Source organism: Scatophagus argus, chromosome 11 (genome assembly GCF_020382885.2).
Source record: "Scatophagus argus isolate fScaArg1 chromosome 11, fScaArg1.pri, whole genome shotgun sequence".
Classification (NCBI taxonomy): domain Eukaryota; kingdom Metazoa; phylum Chordata; class Actinopteri; family Scatophagidae; genus Scatophagus; species Scatophagus argus.
Window position 1 is genome coordinate 17,470,289 of NC_058503.1, and position 24,219 is coordinate 17,494,507.

The following is a 24,219-nucleotide window of genomic DNA, read 5'->3' on the forward strand; positions in this document are numbered from 1 at the left end:
TTTAATTTAAAAGGATCTGAGTAGTTCCTCCACCTCCGGGGTACCCAGCCGTGTAAAGCTGTAATGACCCCTCCGAAGCACTAGATGGCAGTCACCAGCAGTCAGGTCCCACTCTGAGGGTTCCAGAGAAGAGCTGTAGTTATGGACAAATTTGGCGAGGTAAATAAACGTGGGCAACTGTAAATCAAATTAAAGTCTTTGATAGGATAACGTGCGAAGTAACGTTAAGGTTAGAATTAACTGAAGCAAGAGCCTGAAACATCACCGGAAATTTCAGGCTTAAAACAAGAACGCATCTGAAAGACACACAGCTAGCGAAGTCCGTATGAAATTCGGACAAAAACAACAAAAATGCTCTAAAAAGCCCAGTTTTAAATGTTACTGGATAACGTTAGTTGCTACATTTTGTTAGCTTCCACGGCTACAATGAATTATTGAAGCGTTCAAAATAACAATTAAACTAGCAGTATATACAGGATATACATACACAACATCAGTAAATCAACAATTGTAATATAATTAACATTATCTTGAAATTGCCTCGCTTAATACCCTAACCAAAGTGTAGAGATACTACTCACTGACTGCTCACTGATTTTCAGGACACAGTGAAGGTACCATTTGGGACAAAATGTCTGGATGCTGTCTTGTGTTTCCCTGCCTCAGCAAAACGCGTCCACACAGCCGTTATTCTCACACATGGGGCCGGAGGAGACATGAACTTCAGACATCTGGTTTCTCTGGCACAGGCCTTGGCTTCACATGGCTTCCTCTGTCTGCGTTTCACATGCAAAGGTTTGAACTTGGGTTACAGAGTGAAGGCGTACCGTGCAGTGTGGGTAAGGAAGGAATCAGTCAGTCTTACCTATACAGGAGTGTTTTTGTGCTGTTACAGCAGGTTCAGAGCCAATAAGAAGCTGTACACACTTGTGTTTCCTCCCCAGGACTACTTGAAATCACTACAGAGGTTTACCATAAAGCATATATTTGTTGGAGGTAAGCAGCAATAGTAGACTTATTGTATATCACTTGAAATAAATTCATATAGAAACACATCACATAGATCATTTGTTGAGTGTAATAAATACTGTTCTGTGTGTGGTTTATCTGCATTACCTTAAAAAAAACTGCATCCCTGAGTCCCCAAAAAATTGGGGCCCTGGGTAAAACAAGTACAGTACAGTACAAAGACAGTGTATTCAATATTGTACCTCAGCAACCTCATTGATTGCTAGAAATATATGCTTATTCGTGGATGAATTCATATCAGTGTAAGATTCAGTGTTCGTAAATCTGACTATAAACATTTTCTTGTCCAAAACTGTCCATATTGTATTACTTAAAAAAAATACTGCATCACAAAATACAGCAAGATGTCTCTGTTCTGTCCACAGGCAGGTCAATGGGATGTCGTGCTGCTGCAGCTTTAGCCAGACAGCTGAGCGATGAATCAGAGGATGCAATGCGAGGAGTCATCTGCCTGTCTTTCCCCCTGCACCCCCCAGCACAGACACACACCCATCGGCAACGCAGCGAACATCTCAGGGAGCTACCTGAACACATGCCTGTCCTGTTTGTGTCAGGTACTGAGGACAACATGTGTGACAGGGTGAGGATGCTTAGCTTATGCATATTAAATTACAAATGTTTTTTGTCATTATTCTCATATCTTCAGTTGAAATGTAGAGTTTGTGCTCTGGTGAGGTATCACAGGAATGTTTATATTTTCATAACTCACATATACAGGATTGATTGTTGATCATAAAGTCTGGTCCTCTACTATTTTGTATAGCGTGAACAATATCCAACAATATTGCATGTGCAGTATTGTATTTATTCTATAGTCTTAGTCTGTATAATGTATTGTTCTTTCATATCCCAACAAGTGTCACAGTAGTGTTTTCTGAATTTTGTTTTCTGCCTTTGCTCAGGTTCTTTTGGACGGGGTAGTAAAAGAAATGAAAGCCCAAGTTGATGTTTTCTGGCTAAAAGGAGGCAGCCATGGCCTGACAGTGAAGGGAAGGTCAGAGGATTCTGTGCTGGAGGAAGTGAATTTACAAGTGATCACCTGGTTGAGTAAGCAGGGAACATAGATTAACTTATGTTGTTTTGTCTGTTTTTATTTTCATTTTCTTTGTTTTGTTCATTAAATAAAAATAGCATTTTTACACAATGTGAGCAAATAGTTTTGTCTTTTTTTTATCAGAAATTTTAAACTAAACTAAATGGAGAAACTATTCATCCATCCATCCATCCATTTTCTATACCGTTTATCCATCAGGGTCGCGGGGGAGCTGGAGCCCAGCTGACTATGGGCGAGAGGCGGGGTTCACCCTGGACTGGTCGCCAGTCTGTCGCAGGGCAGAAACTATCCATTGCTACCACAAACACATTAATGTCTAAGAAAATAACTCTTAACCACCTTTAACATTAGGCCTGTTTTGCTGGTCACCTCAGCCAGAAACTCTTCACCTGTGCACAAAATCTGATATAAATAATACTACAATACTACAATACTACATTAGCACATTGACTCAGAAGCGGTGTTGGACTGTTGAGACTCTGCACAGTCGTATTTGTCAGTTTCATGAGCTGCACGCTGGGATCTCGTATAAATGACTACACTTTTTCATTTTTCTTACAAGTTTCCAGGTGTTTCCGGGTTAGTGTGAACTGGCTTCGAGGCGCGCGCTGTCCGCTGTGCCTTTAACGCGAACTCGTGACGTTTATATTTACTCGACCCCAATTGGCTGGCTGATTTCCGCATATTGTGTTAGTGCTTAGGAAGGCTTTGCAAAGCATGGCAGAAGAGCTGTGGAACAGGGTAAACATTCCCTTTCCCGGTGCCGTTTCTAGTGTCCGTGTGCACTACAGCTCAAGCACAGGTACGGACGCCAATAAGCTGAACATGTCGATTTTTGTTAGCGTCATTTCTGTGGTAAAACTTTGGAGTATAAACAAACCACGTGGGAGAGCGTATTTGTGCCCCCCAGCAGCGTTGACCTTAACGTGAATGCATTGTGATGTGTTAGCATTGTTGCTGTTCTGCAGATACGACTGTTAAATCCCTGTTGGTGGAAAACGAGAAGGCGCTTCAACTCATTCGGAGTGAGATATTTCAAACGGAGGTGCGAGTCCTGTACGAGCTGCTGTACATCCTAAATAACAGCTCCAGAGGGAACAAGACGTTCAAAGGCTTGAAACAGGTGAGGGTTGGTGGCGGAAGTATTTACTCAACAAAGTAGGAGTTGAGTGCAAATCTTCTCAAACGGGAGAATTTGCTTTATTTAATTTGTTATAGTTTTGAGGTTTAGGCTGAACAAAATAAGCATTGTGAAGGTGTCACTGCGTAACTGTGAACTTTCCCAAAGCTTTTATAAACCAATCGGATAGTAAGCAGGTAAATCCATGATGAAGGCTAACCATTAGCTGCAGTCCAATCAGCTGAACCAGCTACAACAGTACAGTAAAATCCTGCTTTTACATGAACGCATTACTAGTAATAGTCTAATAATATGAAAGGTTAACATTTTTCTGCATTGAATATTTTTAATGCTTATACATTTTTGTTATACTTCAGTAAGATTTTACATACTCTGTGTATTTTTACAATGTGGTATATGTATTTTCATTAAGGATCTGCACATTTCCTCCTTTGAGGAGTGTGGATAAAGTGTCCACATCATCAGGATGTGTGATCGTTGATATGTTTTAGTCTTGGTGATGGTAAATTTGCTGTGTATTAAAGACAAGGTTGAGTAAAACCAAAGAACTTTATGTTATGTTTCACACTTTGTCTTCCTCTCGCAGGTTGAACAATGCATAAACAGGCTGAAGTGCATGAAGCTTGATGTTGCTCTGCAAGAGCTGACAGACCTGTGTCCCAATAGGATTCAGAGGTAGGCAGAAAGGTTTATTGGCTCAGTGTGATGCGCTGTGCTTGCCAGGTGTTTTAAGAACATACAAGCCAGTATCAATCAGAATCAGAATTGTCTTTATTGCCATGTAAGTGAAGAGGTTTCACATTACTAGGAATTTGTCATGGTGATTGGTGCATACATAGAACATAAGAACGAGTAACATATAATAATAGAATAAAATAAAATAGAATAAGGTAAAACAAAATAAGATAAGTAAAATAAATATGGTTCTGGAGGTAGTACAAAAGGGAGGTAGTACAGAATTGAAGTAATGCAAGTAGGTGAGGTAAACAGTGCAAATGGTGCAAATCAAACAAAGCGTTTACTGTTTATCTTATACACCCCACTTGGTCATGCTTCAAATATCCAATGCACGCCAACATTGTCTCAATGAGCTCAAGCACCAAACTTCCACATGTGGTCAACACGTCAGCAAGATCGAAAAGGGTACAAAACAACAATAAAACAATTTATGTATAAACACAGAAAAAAATATATGTCTCCTAAGTTTTCTAAGTATCTTATGTATTGAAGAGAAAACAGACTAATTTACATAAGAGCACTGGCAAGAGGTTGTAGGGATGAAAAAGAAGTACTGGAGACTATTGAGCCATAGGAAGGTCACTTGACTCTGCAGTTTAAACTGTGTTAGTTTGGAGCTTCATATTCTTTAAAGTTTTACATGGGAGGCTGCAGTTATCTTTGTTTATCCACTCTGTGTGTGTGTGTGTGTGTTTTTAGAGGAGTGAGCATCAAGGCCGGGGAGTGCGATGTTCCCAGTCAGCCCTTGCTGGAGTGGCTCTGTCTCAAAGTGTTGGGAGCCGCCCAGCTGATGAGCTGCACATTAAATCGCTGCAGCCGAGCTTTCTCGTATCCTTTTCACAACGTGTTCAGGGACACGAAGAGCAATCTGACAGAAATCTGATATTCCTTTGTACTTGTGGACCTTAAAAGACATTTGCTTCAGGCTCACAAAGCAGCAGATGAAATGGGAGGAGTTTGTTGTCCTGAATGTGGTGATTACCAGCATGCTCAGTCGTCTCTGGTGAGTGCTCTCCTCCGCTCTTCTTCGCCATCACATCTAAAGCTGCTGAGGAGTGCAAGAAGACGAGGAGTTAAGATCTGTATTTGAAATAGTTTGGTTTGTGTTTCTGTTTAGCTTCCACAGTCTAAATCTGCCCCCCTTTGTGCTCCATCAGGGTGATTTGCCGTGGTGTCCTGGTCAGCCTGTCCACTCTGTATCAGCAGCTGCTGCAGCTCCTCAGAGAAGTAGCCAATGCAAAGCCCATGCCCTTCCTCAGAGACTTCTCCCTGCCAGGAGATATGACTGAGTTCCTGTGTCCCTCTGATGCACACTTACTGTCCAAACAGTCAGCACACATTCCCCATGACAAACACTACAAGGAGAAGCAGCTGAGGAGAAAGAAAACTCCAGTCAGTCTTCAAGTCAAGAAGCAGGGTCAGAAAAGGAAGGTTAAAGAGGACCTGGGTGTTGCTGTTCAAAGAGGTGTGTGTGCGTTTTTTTTTATCATTTTCATCTCAATCTGTGCCTTTATCAGCTCTCTATAATAAATAACAATAATAAGAACAATAATAATTCATTTATGTAGCTTTTTTTTTAAATTTTACTTACAGGTGTGGTTCTGGACACTGATCTGAAGTCTTTTCTCAAGGTATGTGAGCAGATGAATGAATTATATAATATATATTTGTGTGTGTGTTATTATTTAAAGAATATTTAATTGCTTAGTGTCAAGTCACCTAATCATCTTATCTAATGATTGCATCCCTCTGGTACCAAAGATCAAATCCCTCCCACAGGAAACACACAAGACTAACAGGAAACAGACATTCCAGAAACAAGTGAAAGAGGCTACGACTTTCAAAGAAATGGCCTCTCACCTCGAAGAAATGATCGTATGGTGCAAAGCCCAGAATATGAAAAAGGAAAAACGACTCTTGAACTTCACGCTTTTGAAGTGCCAAAGAATGAAGTGCTTGGAGGCAGCAGGTTACAAGTAAGAGCAATACTGCAGAGTATACACAGTAGTCACTCTGTTAGCTGTGCAATCTCTTGCAATTCAAAATAACAGCTCTGCCATAAATTCTACTTTTACCCAGTTTTTAATGTTCAGTTTCGGGTGACGCTGTTGCAGATGTGCCTAATAAATTGGACCACTGTGTGCTGAAGTGAAACTCCATATTTAAGTATTTTGTGCCGCAGTTGCTGCTAATACTAATTCAATTGCATATTTCTATAATTTGTCCTCCTCTCCAGTGTCCAGAGGAAGTTGCATATCTTCAAACAGGAAGCTCATTGGGCTTCATCTCCTCAGGGGTCAGTGCCAAGAACCTGTCGGTCTCCTGCTGTGATGAAGAGGAAAGCTCGCTCGAGAACTCGTTTTCATTCACTCAGGAGTCAATTTAAGTCTTCAGCAGTAAGGGGTGGTGTCAAAAAGAAGAAAAATCAGAAGAGACAAAGGAAAAGGACCGAGTTATCAGTGTCTGGACTGTCAGAGGACAACCAGAGAAACAGGACTACATATAAGGCAGCATCTCCCACCAGTGAGCATGACAGTCATGATGACATAGATGATATATTTGCCTCTGCAGGTTTATGACACATCCAGTTACGCTATGCTCAGTATATGAAACATTCCTCTGTTTTGAAAGGAAGCTTAGATGAAATGCAAATTTTAAGTGTATTGATGATTGCACATTACGTGGATGTTAAGAGTCTTTGCACACAAAGCATCCCAGTGCTCCAGATGTAAGATGGTGTTAACAGAACAGGTCCAAAGACCAGTTCTGTTAACACTAATTTTAAGAAATATGAGGCTCTGACTCAATCGTTATTTAAAACATAAGTTAATGGGTCAAATGAGGAAACAATTGCTTATTGTTGCAGTTAGATGAGCTTGTGTTGTTCCTGCCCACTGAAGCCTTAGATTATGAGACTTTGGCTTTCAGACATTCACTCCTCTTCTGGCTACAGCACACGCATGGTGAAATGTTTAATATTAGAGCTGTTAGGTGCACAGCTTCCACTCTCTTAAAACAGTATTACAGTATCATAACATGCCACTTCTTATGCACAGCAAAGTAAAATCAGTTTGATTAATCATCTGGTACTGAGAATTAGGTCATTTTGAGGGATAAATGCCATCAGTGTTGCAGATGCTGTGCCAAGAAGGGGCTTTTGTGGTAATGTTAAATTAATTCCCCAGTGATGACTGGGGAAACTGAGCAGCTTGTTAAGACTCTGATGATATGTCTGGCTCCACCTGGTGGAGTTGATAAATGAATGCACTCGATGAGTTCCAGACTGTTCATTGTTTCTCAGAGAACATAAAATTAGTCTTCCAACCTTATTATCTGTAATGTCCTCAGCAGAGGCAATGTGGAAGCAGAGGTGTTAATCTTTTCCTTTATAACTGAATATGAGTGAGTGCTCGCATGAACACAGCACACTGGCAGTGGGGTGCATCAGTAGGCATGGTGGCCTTAGCTCTGGGCTTTTCACGTCTAGTGAAAGAGCTTTAAGAGCACAAGTGGCATCATGTCGAAACCATGCAGGTGTCTGGCAGTCCATAGAAAGTGTGAAGGCTCAGGAGTGGGGGCTGTGCACTAAAATTGATTCTAAAGGGTTAGTTTTATTGCAGCCTGTGTTCTTGCTGCCCACTTTCTTATCATCCTCTGCCAAAAAAGACAGTCCTCCCATCTGTGCAAATACAGCGGTTCAGTTTTCCTCCCCCTCACTGAGACTGACGAGGTTAAGTTACGGCCTCGCATCAGCCCACCAGCGTTATTTGTGCATATGCATGTGCAGATTCTTGACTCTTGACTTTTGTGCTTTTTAGGTTTCATCTAAACCAGTTAGTCAACCTATGTACCCGTCTGCAGAGGAAAAGCCTTGGATATTTGTTTTCTGTATATGTGCACACAACAGAAGTCATACATTTTTTGTCTCTGCATGAAATTAGAGTCACTGTGGTCAGTGCTATCAGTATACAGATATACAGTATTTACACTTGATTGGAGGTACAATTTGCACAAATGGGGGTACACATGCCAGCAGAACTTTATGAACACAGCAAAGCTATTAACGTCACCAAAGAGTAAAGAAAACCAAATTTATATTTTACAGATCTTTTCCTTGGCAGAAAACACAACTGAATAAATTAATCTATAAAAAGCTGGATGTGCGCCTTGTCGAAAATTTGAAAAGACCAAGGATGAAGACAGTATTTTTCATTCAGTGTAAAAAGTTTGACTGACCTTGCTGCTTTTAATTTAGAAATACAAAATAAACTCAGAACAGCATAAATTAACAGCAACTTTGAGAGTGGTGCATTCATACAGTTTAGTTGTGTGTTTTATGAACAGATTCTGGGCTGGTGAGATAATTAAGATGTGTTTACTGACCTTGTCCTCGTTACCTTAGATAAGCCACTTGTAAATTGACAAGATGTTTAAGTACTACATTTTGTTGCCAGTGAACAGTAACGGCATGTAAAATATTGAAATGTAGGTCTGGTTTATGTCTTGTCCCAGGTGTACACCTTAAGGGCCTTCATCATTATCTGGCTATGGTAGCAAATCTTCATCACCATTGGCTGCCTGTTTACAGTAGGGAGACTGTATTTTGTGAGACACCCCATCTGTCTGCTTCTGTTCACCAAGAGGTATTTAATAAAACTGTAAACACGTGGTTCCACATGGTTGGGTTCAGTGCTGTTTGTGTTAGAGTGAGTGGTTCTTCAGGGATTCTACGAAAGCATCCATCATGTCGGTGGGGCATAATATGACCTAAAACAGGCAAAAGAACATAAAGTTCTGTGTTCCCAATATGCTGTTTTTCAGTTTATTTCCCTGCCACCTCGTGTCTTAGGTCTCAGCTTTTGTATGGCGTGGCACGTAGCCATTCTCAACATTTAAATCTTGAGGCGTATTAAATCATCCTCCACAGAGACAATAAAAATCAAAGTAGAGCCATACAGGCCTGTAGTGACATTCATTTCTCAGTTTGGCCTCCAACAGCTCACTGAAGTAAAGCATAAAATTGAAACAGTTCCATTAATTAAGTGGGTAAATAAGCAGAGACGAGGTCGAAATCCTGATAAAGGCCAAAGGGCCATTGAATATAAACGGCGGCTTTCAATCCTGATATATTTAATTTGTTCATTATGATTATGTCTAGAAATAGGCAGTGTTATATCTTGCCTACATGTATCAAATTTTTATCTTATTAATTCTATTAGTTCAAATTTGCTTATGAAGTGAAGCCTATTATAGGCTGAGCTCCTCATTTTATAGATATAAGGAGGTTATTCAGACTGGGAGGAAATATAACATACATTCTTTAATAACATATTTCATCAAGTGTGTGGTTTGTGCTATTTTAATGTTTTTATCCAAGAATATCTGAGAAAATCCTCCAGAGTGCTCTTTCATCATTGCCATACTAGAGAGCTGAGACCTGAAACTTACTGTATGGATGTGGTCTATATGTGCACTATATTCCCCTGCTGTAATAAATATAGAAAGATAATCACAGTGGAAGTGCAGACCTTTTTATTTTACAGGTTTGAGGCCAGTGTATATGTATATGTGCTAACAAAATCTGTTGGGAACGCTCACTGACAAGTTTTTATTCCGCTCTATAAATATGACGTGTAAAAGCTCCCAGCTATACCATTACCATCCCTTCCATTTGCTGTATGTGCTCATTCAAGTTCATGGAGGGCACCATTAATGCACTGCAATAGTAATAATAATAAAAAGAAAGCATGTGCTGCCTTCACTGTTGCACATTTATACATGAGCTTTACCAAACTCCATTTTAATATGCATTTCAAAAGGACTTCATGGTAGAGGCATTCTGTCTGGATATCCAAATAAACCACCAACAAGCTGTGCGCACAGTGACTTCAGTCTGACATGAATGACAGGTGATGCAATCCAGTTTAAAAACATTTATTTGAAAAAAGTTTCACCTTGAAAAAAACTACATGTTCCTGTGCCTAATGCAGCTGTCTGCCTGGTTACAGATGGATCCATCACTACATTAAGCTGACCATTAATAATCAACATGCAATATTCAAATTGGTTAAGCAGGATAGTTAAGCAATTATCAAAAGTAGCTCCAATATTAAGAGTCATCAGCTATTGATAGACTGCAATTAACCGTTTTACACTGAGATTTTTAAAGTCATTTTAGAATATAAATCCAGTTATCCCCAGGCCAACTCCATTATAACCCTGAATTAAATATGCAGCATCAAAAGCCCGGCTTTTCATGAGTGATAATATCTTCAGATTTTGGTGGAACAAAAGATATTTTTGAGCAGCATTTTTCTACAATCAATAAAAAAAAATCAGTATTTTAGCTGATAATAAAATAATCCAATTGTAGCCATGCATCAGCTTTGATTAATTAATTAATGACAAAGTTGCATTGGGAAATGGCTGCCTGGAACTGCAGGCAAACATCAACAAAAATATGGTCAGCAATTATTAAGGATAATTTGTAATTATAAGTAGTTGAAAACTGAAACAACAGTTGTGGTCTTTAGGGCACCACAGATGTGCCTGTGTGTGAATTTCCCAAAAAATAAATAAATAAATATATATATATATATATATATATATATATATATATATATATATAGGCAAGAGTCAATTGTTGCATTTATCGGATCAGTCAAACAATAAACAATAACAGACCGGACTGAATGAAAGGCCGTGGTGACGTAACATCCTGTCATCCGTAGTTTTTACATCCGGAGGGTGGGGCTTTTGTTGTAGGAGCGGTTTGTGTTTGGAGATCCAATGCTTCGAAATGCTCTATTAATGCACTCATCAAGATAACATCAACCGAGGGCAGACGTACAAATCCTGCTTTGGGTAAGGCTTTATAAATGTCTGAAAGGAGCGGAATAACTGGGTGTTTGCTCACATGGCCGTTAGAGAGTAAAGCTAACAAAGTAACGTTACCACACCTGTTTTATGGAAGGGAGGACGAGCAACCAATGGACTCAGAACGGGTGACCGTTTAACGTAAGATAGGTGCAAATAAAGTCTTAATCAGTCTTCGGGTTTAGCTGAATAGTTCAAATATCTGCGCTAGTGTCGTAGTTTACGTGTAATTTAAACCTGTGTCATATGGGTGTACCATAACGCTAACATTAGACGTTACGTTAACAGTTGCTGGTAAGTTATTTTTATGTTAGCCTCTGCTCTGTGATGTGTAACGTTTGTGGTCTGGACTGAATTTGCGTTTATTTGAGGGCACCCCGGCGGTGTCCCTCCGCTTTTAAAAAACGTATCTTATTGTCTTTGTATTAATTTAACCAATGTTGCAGTACTGTGGTACTAAGCGTATCCAAAAGCGTAACTTAGTCGTGTTGCCAAAGTCCGTGTTTATGGGCTTTTGTCATGATGGTCAGCTCCAGCATTAGCTTGTAGAAGCTAGTTAAAGTCAAGCGTTAACTAGATAAGTTAAGTGCTTAACATATCTAATTTTCCAGAGGTTTAGTTAAGCTAATTATGATTAGCGAGTTATTAAATTAGCTGTTGTAACTTAAATACATTCATTACGCAGTCTGGTTTGTGTTGAAAAGTTTTCCCCCGTGGAGATGACACACCCAAGTAGGCTCGTGGTTTCTTCAGGCTAACGTTGGTGTAATCCTAACTGTCAGCAAAAAAAAACTGTTTAGTTAGGCTAACATTTTCCACCCCACAATTTTGGCATGCGTCAGGTGATTCTGTGGGGTTTAATGCGGGTTTTTACCACACATTATTCCCTCTATGTCCAATCTACTGAATGAAGTCATAGTGTGAAATGTCTTACTTGTAGGGGGTCTGTTGAGACACTTAAGGGGGGCCTCTGCTGTTCCCTGAACTTTGCTCTGAGGGCTGTTTCCTTCTTTAAAGGAAGCTAAAAAATGTGGTCTCTTGAGCCCATTTTTTTTAAGGCAGAAGCAACTTTAAGGGCTAGAAGAAAATAATTTATATATATATACAATAGATGAGTATGGGATACACAGTGTGTATTTTGTGTTCAGCTGTGACTTGTGTTTACTGATGCTCCAGTTTGCTGATGGGTGTAACTTTTACAGCTCTTATTAGCCTTTTTGTTTGCAGACAGGTTTGGGGGATTGAGACTAGTGTTGGCACCGCAGACGTGTTCCACCTCACTACTAATACTAAACCGTCTTTTAGTTTCAGAGAAAAGTGACAAATATAATTTATCTTCTAGATTCATGTGTCTCAAGGGTGAATAAGGCCTAGTTTTATCAATCCAAAAAATACTTGAATAGGCTGTTTTCCTTTCTCCACAACTTTCCTTTACTGACTAAACACAGGATTTTATCGTAAAGAAATGCATTAGAGATGCACTCCACTTCAGTTTTTCCCAGTTATTTATGTAATTCGTGCTGTCAGTGCTTGTTGGCTTTTATCTGATACACTAACCCCTTAGGTGAGATCTTCAGAAATTCAGATTGTTTTTGACAGATTTCATGGCATTGAGACATTATGTTTGAGGGTTGAAAGTAGACAAAAACAGTAGTACCCACTGTTGATTTACTGATGGTGGTCATCAGTAAATCAACAGTCAGCATACACTCGGTGAATTGGAGGCCAGTCTTCTCCTCTCCCAACATTCAGAGGGACATTTTTGTTAATAACATATTATCATATTATCAAACCATTTATCTTCTCTGTCCATCAGAGAGTGTGTCTATGTGCAATTGAAAGTGCCTATCCAGAGATTACTCACCATGACATATGCATGGTATGTGGCACATTTTACTCTAATAGAAAACACTCATCACAATCATTATCCCAGAGCCCAAAGTCTTTAAATTGCTTCTTTTATCCAACCAGTCCACAACCCAGATTCTTCATTTACTATCAAAAATGACAACAAAAAGCAGCAAATCATTACATTTAAGAAGCTAGAGCCAGCAAAAGTTTGACATTTTTGCTTTGAAAATGTTCAATCAATTATCTAAATATTTGACAATTAATCCTCTCTCAGCTGATTAATTGACAGGTTCAGCCTGTTGCTTAAGTTCAAGTTTGCGAGTCAGCAAGTGTCATCGATTGTCACAGTTAACACATCTGGAATGACATGCAGTCAATACATTTGTAAACAACTCATGAGCACAGTGATGACTACGGCACAGTCAGAGCTTGTTCGAGGAAACAATTTCAGGAATTGTTTGGCGGTCTTGTAGGGCTCCACCCGTATCCTCTAGGTTTTTAAAATGAGGTGCAGATGGTCTCATTGTGGAATTATTAATAGCAGGTCTTTTTCATGAGTATATTCATAATAGTTATAATTACTAATTTATAATGTTTCAGGTTTTTTCAGGAAAGTACCAGAGTCAGCATTTAGACCATGATCAGTTTGGACAAAGATACAGTTTCCTGCATAGATGGACATAACCTGGCTCATATCAAAAAGCCACATCTGCTTCTCTGATCATTTTTTGTTTTTTTTTTTCATTTCATTTTCTGATGAGGTTCTTGGTGTGTAATGTTAATGATGTTTGCAGTTGAAGTGTAGGGAAAGGCTGGTGTAAGGCTGCTTTTCTTTTTCTTCTGCTCCTGGAAAGGAGTGATTATGTGCAGGAGATGGAGATGTAGATGAGTGTATAACTAGCTCCAATCAATTATCTGCTTTCAGTCAGCAGGGAGGAAAGGAGGCTTTTAAATGTGTAAATGTCAGGTAGATACCATATGAACCATACTTGTGGTGAAAATTAAAAACCTTACCCATGTTACATTGTCAGTGCCATTAACTGGGACATTTATTGCATCTGTTCATCCAGCAGATACTTGCATATCCCCTAGTCATCTGACAAATCATATGCTCTAATGCACATCTTATTAGAGAGGTAGACACTGAACAATATCCTGTTGACTTTGAGCAATGAAAGTTTGACAAAATATCCCCCAGTTCCTCTCCAGGATATGTGAATCAGACAAGCCATTTTTCCGCTTGGATGAGAATGAATCACTGTAATGGTAGAGTGAATTTTCTCTTCCCAGGGCAGCCAATTTGACACACCTCCATACAGTAGATAGGATTTCTGTGTAGTGTATGAGGGACCAATTATGAATGTGCATCCTGTTTCCTATGACAAAGAGGAACAATTTATGCAAATATTTCTTTGCACAACATTATGATAATTCAACATTTCTGATGCAGCAGTTCCCCTTAACACATCCTATGGCATTCAGTAGCCAGGTGTCTATTAAACGTGTTGAGGATGATTTGAAAACCCTCTCATCAGTTACACCGCTTCAGTCAGCCTCTTTTCTTCCACTCATCTCCACATCCTCTCTTTCCACTGATACTGTACTGTGGATGTGCACTATGCCCTTCCAGACAAGACCATAATTACACCAACATGCAGTGACAGGGATGTTTCCATCTATAAATGTGTTGTTGTTGAACCATTTATGTTTAAGTTGGTGATAAGATTAAAGTTTTCACCAAATAGTCTCCCCTCCCAACACTTCCCTCGTGTCTGTGTTTAAGCTATAGCCTACAGTATGAAAGTATTGCACTGCAGAATGATGTTGACAGTCCAGGCTCTTCAAAGTGGTACAGAAAGCACCAAGGATGAAGGTTAACAGGCACCATGAATGATGACCGTAGTACCCATGAACAAGTTGTCTGAGGTGTGACAGATTTTTTTTCTGTGGTGCTGTCATGGTTTACGACTCCTGTAAACCACAACACAGAAGACCCCTATCAGTGGATGGAACTGAGCCTTTTGTGTTTACTTTCAGGCAAATTAAAAAATTGGAGTTGTAGATAATTAATAAGATGTTGGAAGTTATTCAGCAGGAATGAATGCATTTGTTAGTGAATGCATGCTGAGATTTGAGCTTTTCTTCCTGTCCACCTTGAATCAGCCCAGTGGAATGCTTAAGTATTGGCAAAGACATGAGTGTTAGGATAAGATCATCAGTGTTAGCTGCAAGGAGGTTAGGAAAGATATCTGTTGTGTGTGAACACACAAAATCCAAAAAAGAACTTCTGAAACAGTCACAGTGTAGTAATGTGTTTGCCCTATATATACCGTACCACAATACAGTGTCATGTTTTGTCATTGTTCTGACAGCTGAATGGAATAGGTGAAGACTGCACTACATTTGCACCTTGACAATACTTTCTATATGAATAAGAAAGGGAAACGGGGTTGGAATAGAAACGTATTTGAAAAAGCTCTTGGTGTAGGAAGGATTGTACCACTGAGAGGATTTAGTTCACCGCTGCATGGTTTTGTCAAAAGCTCCTCTGTGCGTTTTCCTGACCAAGGGTTGTTAGTATGCATCCGGGGTGCTTTTTGGAAAATTCTTCCTAGCTGCTCTATAACGTCTTTTTTTAAGTAGACCAAATCATTTCCTGTTTACCACTGGAGTTGATTATTATTAGAACTGTTATGTCTTGCATTTTTTTAGTTGTTCTCTGATAGACAAACCTTAAGATCTTGAATCCTAATTGTTTGTGTTACACATGACTGAGGTGACTCATTTGGATTATGTTTTCTCCACAGTTAGTTGTAATATGTCTAGTTAGATGGGCAGCTCAGGCGAGGGGACCCTTAACAATTGCAGGAGTACTAATGAAGCACATTTCGGTCAAGGAGTGGTACAAATTGCATGAGGCATAGCAAAGAGTTTTTATTTTCAGCCTGTGCATTTGTAAGGGAGTTTTGTATTGCTGGAAGCAGTACTGTCTTGGTTGTTGTGGTTGTGGACATGTTTAGATATGACATGAGTTAGTGTTGTAAGAGAGAAAATGGAGAGGCACATCAAGTTTTGCAAGTAGGATAAATATTGCAATATTGTTCAGTGAATTTCCTTCAGTGACATCACATCCTGCAACATCTATTAGATATTTACATAGTATTAGCGCAATATCAATGTTCCAGTTCTGCCACACCCATTCTCAGCTGCCTCGGATTGTTTTGGCTGACTGATTTGTACAGTACTGCTGATGAGAGAAACAGCCACACTGAGCTAATCTCCCTCTGGTCTTTGGCATTAGGTGAGATGTAATTCAGCTACAACAAGTCTGTTTTCTCCATCAGATGGGAAGAGAAAATCCCCCTCACTCCCGTGACCTCTGGAAAAGAGACTGAAACTATGGCTCGGACATCTTGAATTGACACGAGCTCATTAATTCACTGATTCTGCTTTGCTGAGAGAGGAATTTCAATACATCGTGTTGAATTTGATCATCACTATGCTAACCCTTGTACTGTTAAAAGAGGGCTCAGTGTCAGATCATACCTAAAGAACAAGATCTGCACATAAGCAGGAAAAATAAGAATGCATGCAAAACTTACAATTTTAATGTCATTAGAATGAGCCAATTGATTGAAAAACCATTTGCGATGGACATCAGCTGATTATGATTGGTGCTTAAGCAGTTGAATCACACATAAGAGCATGGGTGCTTGGTGGTTACATCCTATGTCGGGTAACTGACCTATTTGCAAGGCTTGGTAGCATCAACGTGGGTTCTTTGGCTCTGTCTGTTTGCTGTGATCTTTGATCGGTATCTGTGGGAGTTCTGGCAATCCTTGGCACATCCATTCTCAAGTGTTAAGACAAGCATTTAGGGAACACTGGCTTACTCTCCAAAGGAAATCTTAATGAATTCCTGTAACCCACACTGCACTGGTGTCATCTATATTTTATGGGTTTTGCATCCAGAGTGGTCTGTTAGAGTATACCCCTTAAACCTACACCCCAGAAAAAGGACCAGTACCCAGCAGACTCCGGTTCCATATGTGGGTCAAGCCTAAATATTAATTCCTCTTTTGCCAATGCCCTCAATTATAACCCTGCATCTACCTTATGGTGAACTACTGCTGATGGAAATATGGTGCTGCTCCTCCTTTAAGGTCTGAACTTCCTTTAGAACATTTACACTAAGCTCTTTCTTGTGCCAGGCATATATAGTACATATATGTACTCTGCCTTGAGTTTATTAACTATGATTGCTTTATTTATAGCTCTGGGATCTCTGTGTGTACAAGTGCAGGGAAGTGGGTTACAAGTGAATAATTTAAAAAGTGACCTCCATGCATAAGTGCTGAGTTTGGCGTTAGTTCTTTCTGCGTGTGTATGTTTGTGTGGATATCCTTCGTATGAGCCCTTTCACTGGCCTGGTTACTGATAACAAAGACAGGAAGAGCACAGGTCAGGCTTCACTTCTCAGTCAAGCAGAGTGGAACCATGATGCCACTTCCTCACCACCCATAGCCATCACACTGTAGCTGGCGTACTCAAGTATATTTTATGTGAAGCACATGTACCCCTCTGCATTTTTTGACAAAATGAGGAAATGCTGCAAGTGCTCACATGCACAGTTACACATGAATGTGGAAACTGTTTCTTGTGGGGCTTGTGACATTTTCTGTACATTTAAAAAACCTTAATGTAAAAAAAAAAACAAAAAAACCTAAAAGCCTTGTCAGTTTAACTCCATGCAGACTCATCTCACCGAATGAGCTCGAGTGAAATGTTTACTTTTGGGGTGGAGCCGATTTTGCTGTGCTATGAATCAGCCCGGTACTCTCATTAGTGTGACATCCGAAAAGGAGGGGAGTAATCTTTCTCTGAACAGATGCAGATAAAATTATAAGAGGGAAAAAATGGTAAAGGCAAATGAAGACAACGGCTTATGTGATGTGACATCAACAGCATTGAGTCATCCGACAGCCAGAATTTCAGGATACCAAGCTTCTGTCACAACTCTTGTTCTGTTGCTTCAAAATGACAGTTTGTATTTCTGTAATCTGACATCTGTTGACATTATGGTTAGATGCTTTACTGTGCATTTGACTGTTCATAGCTGGTAGTGAAGGTATTAAGTGGCTGCGTATTGGCTTTCTGCTGAGTACTTACTGTTGAACAATCAACATGATTGCTGAGGGTGGAGGCCAGATAACAAAGGCAAGAGTTAACATCTAAAACCCAGAGGTCAGAATGTGCAGAAGGGTTAACAGTCGAAAATGAAGCGTCATTACCATTAATCAGACAGAAGGCAGAAGAGTGTGTCAGTAGGTTAGTACACAGGAAATGATGGCCTTGGATTTTTGCTGCATCAGAAGAACAAAGGATACCGGCTGTTTGGTTGATCCCCCAGAGATAGTCTCAGCAGGCTAAACTGCACTTTTGTTTCATTTTGTGTCTGCAAGGCTCTGTCTCTGAGGGATTAAACCATCTTTAAAGGCCATCATTGTCTGTATTATTGTAATCTAATTTCTGCCATATCCAATTATTTGCCAGTGTCAGCAATTATGATAAAGAATATTTTTAATTTCTTTTCAGTGAGACCCCAAGTTAAGTCCTCACAGATTTGATGGTCTGCAGTCAGTAAATGAAGATAATCAGATGAACTACATGAAAACATATTTTCTATGTATAGAAACAGGCCCTTGCATACTTCCCTACAAGATCACTCATGATGACAGCAAGGTTTTGTAACTGTTAGAATGTCTGTGTCATCATGCAAGTTCTTAAATAAATTAATTAAATTAATAAATACTGAACTTTTATATTTTCAAATGTGACTGGTAATTGTCACAATATAAAACAAATGTCTGCATAATATGAGGAATCATTTTAATGTCAAACATGGTACACTAGATATGTTTTTTTAAGCAGTCATTCCCTAATTCAGACTAATCTAATGGGTTAGTTGACCTTCAGGTCAAAGATACAATAACCAAAATAGTCTTAATTGAAATATATCCTGCCAGTAGGTGGCTGCTAACGACCGATTGATGCTTGTTTTGACTTTTGATTCTTCTGTACACGCCTCACATTTTCAATACAGTCATTTCGTGTCCATCCAAAGACTGGGCAAGTAATGACATGACAGGCAGCCATTTACACCATAGTTAGCTTGCACTCTGGTGGAAGTTGTTTCTGACAAGAGGTAGAAGATGGAAGTCCAGGGAAAGCGATAGACTGAGCTTTCAGCCTCTGAGGGCAGGGCCCACACCGTGCAGATAGATGTCCGGTGACGTTTCCCTTCATTATGATGAGGTTAGCACATGATGCCCTACTTTAATGCATTCCTAAATGCCGTCTTGCAGTGGAGAATGATTGCTTCATTACTTCTGATCAGCTGCGATGACCTTTTGATGGCGAACTTTATAAAGTTCTAGGATTCATAAGTGGGCAATTTGGCACTTTAATGGGAAGGGTGGGGGTTAGGATTCGAGATTTGTTGGAGCAAAGCCTAGCGCCTTGGCACAGCAAGTTACTGTCGTAGTGAAAGCTGCTGAATAACGACTGCCATCTGTACCCGCATGTATCCACACACTTGTTCTGTCCATACGGAGGTTATTCACTGCAGGCACTGAAATGTTTCCACTTTTGTCATTCACAGGTTGTGTCAGAGTGTCTGGAGACAGAGTGTATGCGTGGGTTTGTCTGTGCGCCCGTTTGAAAGAGACGCAAAGAAGAATCCAGTGATGGCGACCAGTAAAAGTAAAAACCAGAGCTCTCTGGCACTGCACAAGGTGATAATGGTGGGCAGTGGAGGAGTGGGGAAGTCAGCCCTCACCCTGCAGTTCATGTATGATGAGGTGAGTCAGCACACCCCTGTAGACAACTTGAAACTTCCATGGGTTCAAGGCGACAAGGCTCCTACATCACAAAGGTGCTACAAAAGTACTCAAAGGTTAGCTTAGAGATTCTTTTAAAAAGTACACTTTTGTCTAGTCCACAGATGTTGTTTAGTGTGACAGTATTTATGGTTTGGTTGTCCTATGGAGCAGCAAATTAGTTGCATTTTTCAGTCATCCGTCTGATATCCTTTAGATGGCCCAGACACGCTTCCATTTTAACCCATGTAGCATGCAGTAGCTCTTACTTTACTGATGTTTCATGCCTGAGGTGTGCAAATACAATTTACTTAGTATGTCTTATGTTTTTTGTTTTTTTTTTTTAATCCCCAGTTTGTGGAGGACTACGAGCCCACCAAAGCAGACAGCTACAGGAAGAAGGTGGTTCTGGATGGGGAGGAGGTCCAGATCGATATCCTGGACACAGCCGGCCAGGAGGACTATGCTGCCATCAGGGACAACTATTTTCGCAGCGGGGAGGGCTTCCTGCTGGTCTTCTCCATCACAGAGCATGAGTCCTTCTCTGCCACTGTGGAGTTCAGGTACTGCACCTGAACTGATCTCTCTCTTTGTGGGACCAAAAACATACTTGTTTTGTAATGTAAATCCAGGTAAGAGGATTGTTTTTAAGAGCTCAGCATTTACAAAATCTAACCTGCACCTCAGCTCTGCTTTAATGATTTTCTGTAGTGTGTTACATAATATTTGTAGACAGAGAAGAGTGTCGGTGTGGACCTGTTGAGACAGGCGTTCTTGCACAGCCTCTCTTCATTGTTGGGACAAACAAAATACTGAAGCTCAGATGTAGATTTCAGTAATAGCACTGTAGAATGATGTATACCTCCAAAACATTGCTGAACCACAATTAAAATGTCTGTCATCATTTGCTGTCAGTCAGAAGCATTTGACACATTTAGTGTTGTTAATTAGGAAACAGTTCAAGCAGTTTAAAAGAGCACAGGGACATTTTTGACAAGAAGCACACCTTAAAACTTAGCAAGGTTCTGTTTCTCAGTACACATGTAAAATTTTATTGAATTAACTGTTAGTCTTTCTTAGATTTTATAACAATCAAAAGACTTTGACTGCTGTGCTGACAGGGAACAGATCTTGCGGGTTAAGGCGGAAGAGGACAAGATCCCTCTCCTGCTCGTAGGGAACAAGTCGGACTTGGAGGAGCGTAGGCAGGTGTCCGTGGATGAGGGCCGAGGGAAGGCCGAGGAGTGGGGCGTCCAGTATGTAGAGACATCAGCCAAAACAAGAGCCAATGTGGACAAGGTGTGTTCACACAGAAAATATCATATTAAGTACATTACTATAAAATCATGTACTTTGAAATATGAGATTTTTATTCTGTTGTTATACCAGATTTTCATTCTAAAAATACCATATTAAAAGTGTGGATTCCTTATTTTTTTTCTCTCCAGGTATTCTTTGACCTCATGCGTGAAGTACGAGGCAAGAAAATGTCAGAAAACAAAGACAAAAACGGAAAAGGAAAGAACAAGAAGAACAAGAAGAGCTTCAGAGAAAGATGCTGTTTACTTTGAACTCATGGACCTTAATAACCCACACTATAATTAAAGTTGGGGAACAAAGCAGAGCGTCCTTGCCTTTGCCATTCAAATTCAGTTTTTAATAGCTGGTAGTAGTTTAGTGTTTAGAACAATCTCAAGCAATTTTTTTTGTCATTTTTAATTAATGAAGCTGAGTTGCCGATTCATTGGAAGGTAACCACTGCTCTGACTGGGACTGCAGTACTTGATGGCTCTTAATAAGCCAATGACCAAACTGCCACTGACACTAACTCTGCTGCTCAAGACATTTTCCAGTTTAACTCAGCGAGTGTACTGCCTTTGACTTTGGTTCAGTGTGTTTTACACCAGAATTGTTGAGTCTTCGTCAAGTAAACAGTGCTCTTAATGTCTTCACTTGCTCTTAATCTTAACCTTCATAATTGTTAGTCTGTTATTACAGACTCCATCAATCTACAAAGAACTCTAATGCTGCTGTTTGTCATATTTGTAATCATTTATGATTTCGCTGAATTTCTTGCCTATAGAAGTTGTTTGCCTCGTTCATTCATCTGTCCAGTCTCTGATGTCTATGCTTTCAGAGCATGTTTGGAATTTGAAACTTGACGCTTCAGAAGTTTTCATTTTTGAGCCCTTGAGGCCACAGTTTTGCTGTGGGCATCCAGTGATATGTGATTTTCCGACCACACAAAAATCAGCCTGTGCAATCAGCGGACTTGTTACCAAACAGGGTTATTTTATTACATTTTTGTCAGGCCTCTTATGATTACTACAAATCAATCCTAAAATGCTTGGCTTTTTTTCAGCTGCTGCAAATTGCAGTCTTTGGTGACTGTAAATCACAGACTAACAAATTTACAGAACTTCAAATTTATCATTTTTCGGAGCTCACAGGGCTTTGTTAGAGAAGAAGGATGAAATCTGGTTGCTAGTATTTTAGTGTTGATAACTTAGCAGCAAGGAGAGACCAGACCTGTTTTGTCTTGACGGTGCTCTGTCATGTTCATGTAATCAGACCTTTCCCACCCTTCTAGACTCGTGTTGACAATCCAAGAGGCCATCACACTTCTGGTCCCTGCATTATAATCAATAAGATCTTTTAAAAAAGTCTGTTTGTTTTTTTTTTTTATCTGTTTTGAATAACATGCACTACATTTCAGATCGCTACAACGTTGACTTGAGTCATGCTGAAGCTTTTTCAACAGTTTGTGCCAACAAAATCACAAAGTCAAATTATGTGGATGTACAGTGTGTGTTATCTTACCGAGTGTGTGCATATATCAGGAAATCCTAGGACCTTTTCTGTGTTTGTGTGAGTGAAGTTTTGACGAGTGTGCCAACTGTTGTTTAATCAATTGCTACAGTGAAAATGATGTTTCTGCCACTGCCTAAACCATCCTTTGTAACAACCCCCCCTTTACTTCCTACAGCTGTGAGTGTGCTTTTATCCCTGTAGCAAGTGTTGCTGAATAAATGCTTTTTTTCTTTGTAAATGCTGGACATGCATGGTTGTGAATTGGCAAAATTGGCTCTCAGCAGTAGCTTTAGTGCTGCATGTTGCCCTCTGCTGGCTGCTGGAGGTTATGGAACAATTCTCTTTACTTATTGTATGGACACAGAGTAGTTTGGCACTAGCCTCAGAAGTGAAATGTTACGGTTGTCTTTTCCTGTTCCCTTTGGGACATTCTGTGCCCCAGTTTAGTCAAATAACCCAGCAGTTACTCACTTTGCATTGATTGTTCTTCTGCCATTTAGAAAAGAGAGCCAACAGCCTGTTTTCTTGACAGTGATTTATCAGCACCATTTTTTATTAACCTTCCAGGCTTATCTTACATGGCAGGATGACTGAAACTTCACCCTCAAGATGAAGCAGTTATGAGCTGGCCTTGCTGAACCCCCACAGATAGGCTGGGTCACTAAAACCCATCGGGAAAACGGAGCTGACTGCATCAATGGCCAGAGACCAACAATATATCACTTTGAAAATATGTAGATGTGTTTTTACTATTTGTTTTCTCAGAGGAGGGAAGAACCACTGACTTTCACTGAGACTTCATGTCCTCCATAACTAAATGTGAGAAAGCAGTTTGTGTGCCGAGATGGTTTAACTTAATGCTTTTACATTCCTGCAGAATTCCTATTTGTGTCTCTCATCCTCAGGAGTTTATAGTGACCTTATTCTGCTTTATTTTAAAGTCTCCATTATTCCTGCAGGGATGGACGGTTTACTGTGATATTTCTATTTGGCAGAATAATCGGGGAATTGAAAGTTAATCTTTGTCTGCACTGTTGTGGTTTTACGTCCCCTTTGGTGTCAACACTTAAATATCCCTGATGTCTTCAAATCAATGGCCCATTTGTTGGCTCTGCAGCAGCTCCCGGCTGTGCATCTTAACAGCATCAGAGATAAGACCGTTACTTCTCTGGCCTTTAGGATTGAATTGTTTATTTACAAGTATTGATCAGACAGGCCAACATCAGGTGAATTCTTAAATTCAGTGTTCACCTTTAAAAGGGTGAGTGCAGAAAGAAGTGCTGTGGGGATTTAAACCTGTAACATTAATGGCAACTACTGTTCCACATTTATTGCATGCCCCACATAAACACATAAATCCCTCGGCAGTTTAGGTCACTGGTGGCTTGTGGCTGCATTTCCACCAGAGAGGCTAAACGTGTCACAGCTCTGATAAGCACATTTACCTGCGTGACACTTACCTCTCTGGATTTCCACTCTTTCCCCTGTACCTCTAAGTAGGCAGATTAGGTGGTCTGTTAAACCCACAGGAAGGCATTTATTTAGAAATATATGAAAGGGCAAAGTGAGCCAGGCTAATGACCGATGCAGTGTCACTGGTGCACTCTTGGGTCTTTTATCATTCTGTAGAGAGGGCCCCCGTCCTCGGAGTAACCCTCATTATATCTGAGCTAATGTTGGGGATGAGGATGTTCAAGTGATAAAGCACCATCACAGTCCTTCATTATACAGAAAGAGAAACAGACTCGGTGGAATTGTGCTCGACCTGTAAGATAAATGCAATGGACAGAGAATAACTCCTATTTTAGCGACTGTGCCATATCCTGCTGTCTGCATGGTGC

General features: G+C 40.0%; 3 protein-coding genes across 9 annotated transcripts; all 3 read left to right on the forward strand.

The window, feature by feature from the left end:
* Positions 1–23: 23 nt before the first annotated feature.
* On the forward strand, positions 24–2,498 carry tex30 (testis expressed 30). Of its 3 annotated transcripts, none has more exons than XM_046404455.1 (6): positions 24–159; positions 603–839; positions 945–996; positions 1,395–1,609; positions 1,932–2,076; positions 2,282–2,497. In XM_046404455.1, exons 1-6 carry the CDS (start codon positions 142–144, stop codon positions 2,401–2,403), a joined length of 789 nt encoding a protein of 262 aa, XP_046260411.1. In that variant the 5' UTR covers positions 24–141; the 3' UTR covers positions 2,404–2,497. The 3 variants fall into 3 exon arrangements, with proteins under 3 accessions (XP_046260411.1, XP_046260413.1, XP_046260412.1); XM_046404457.1 differs by having other exon boundaries at positions 79–159; positions 667–839; positions 2,282–2,498; XM_046404456.1 differs by lacking the exon at positions 24–159 and adding an exon at positions 169–319.
* A 51-nt stretch (positions 2,499–2,549) lies between these two features.
* nepro (nucleolus and neural progenitor protein) lies at positions 2,550–9,595 on the forward strand. Of its 3 annotated transcripts, none has more exons than XM_046404452.1 (10): positions 2,550–2,885; positions 3,052–3,206; positions 3,811–3,899; positions 4,662–4,790; positions 4,888–4,965; positions 5,120–5,427; positions 5,556–5,593; positions 5,724–5,938; positions 6,199–6,485; positions 8,475–9,595. In XM_046404452.1, the coding sequence occupies exons 1-10, from the start codon at positions 2,801–2,803 to the stop codon at positions 8,726–8,728; spliced, it is 1,638 nt and encodes a 545-aa protein (XP_046260408.1). In that variant the 5' UTR covers positions 2,550–2,800; the 3' UTR covers positions 8,729–9,595. The 3 variants fall into 3 exon arrangements, with proteins under 3 accessions (XP_046260408.1, XP_046260410.1, XP_046260409.1); XM_046404454.1 differs by having other exon boundaries at positions 2,556–2,885; positions 7,781–8,637; XM_046404453.1 differs by having other exon boundaries at positions 2,558–2,885; positions 6,199–8,637.
* Positions 9,596–10,670: 1,075 nt separating this feature from the next.
* On the forward strand, positions 10,671–22,616 carry ralba (v-ral simian leukemia viral oncogene homolog Ba (ras related)). 3 transcript variants are annotated; one of them, XM_046404157.1, is made up of 5 exons: positions 10,671–10,826; positions 19,351–19,549; positions 19,922–20,130; positions 20,689–20,866; positions 21,016–22,616. In XM_046404157.1, exons 2-5 carry the CDS (start codon positions 19,436–19,438, stop codon positions 21,136–21,138), a joined length of 624 nt encoding a protein of 207 aa, XP_046260113.1. In that variant the 5' UTR covers positions 10,671–10,826; positions 19,351–19,435; the 3' UTR covers positions 21,139–22,616. The 3 variants fall into 3 exon arrangements, with proteins under 3 accessions (XP_046260113.1, XP_046260115.1, XP_046260114.1); XM_046404159.1 differs by lacking the exon at positions 10,671–10,826 and adding an exon at positions 10,849–10,979; XM_046404158.1 differs by lacking the exon at positions 10,671–10,826 and adding an exon at positions 11,006–11,132.
* The last annotated feature ends 1,603 nt before the right edge of the window (positions 22,617–24,219 follow it).

Coding starts and splice junctions, on each gene's coding strand:
- tex30 (XM_046404455.1), top strand. Junction 1,610..1,931: donor AGGACAACATGTGTGACAGG/GTGAGGATGCTT, acceptor GCCTTTGCTCAG/GTTCTTTTGGACGGGGTAGT. Junction 2,077..2,281: donor ACAAGTGATCACCTGGTTGA/GTAAGCAGGGAA, acceptor TTTATCCATCAG/GGTCGCGGGGGAGCTGGAGC.
- nepro (XM_046404452.1), top strand. CDS start 2,801: ATGGCAGAAGAGCTGTGGAACAGGGTAAACATTCCCTTTCCCGGTGCC. Junction 4,791..4,887: donor CGCTGCAGCCGAGCTTTCTC/GTATCCTTTTCA, acceptor CATTTGCTTCAG/GCTCACAAAGCAGCAGATGA. Junction 5,428..5,555: donor GGGTGTTGCTGTTCAAAGAG/GTGTGTGTGCGT, acceptor TTTTACTTACAG/GTGTGGTTCTGGACACTGAT.
- ralba (XM_046404157.1), top strand. CDS start 19,436: ATGGCGACCAGTAAAAGTAAAAACCAGAGCTCTCTGGCACTGCACAAG. Junction 20,131..20,688: donor TCTGCCACTGTGGAGTTCAG/GTACTGCACCTG, acceptor CTGTGCTGACAG/GGAACAGATCTTGCGGGTTA. Junction 20,867..21,015: donor CAAGAGCCAATGTGGACAAG/GTGTGTTCACAC, acceptor TTTTCTCTCCAG/GTATTCTTTGACCTCATGCG.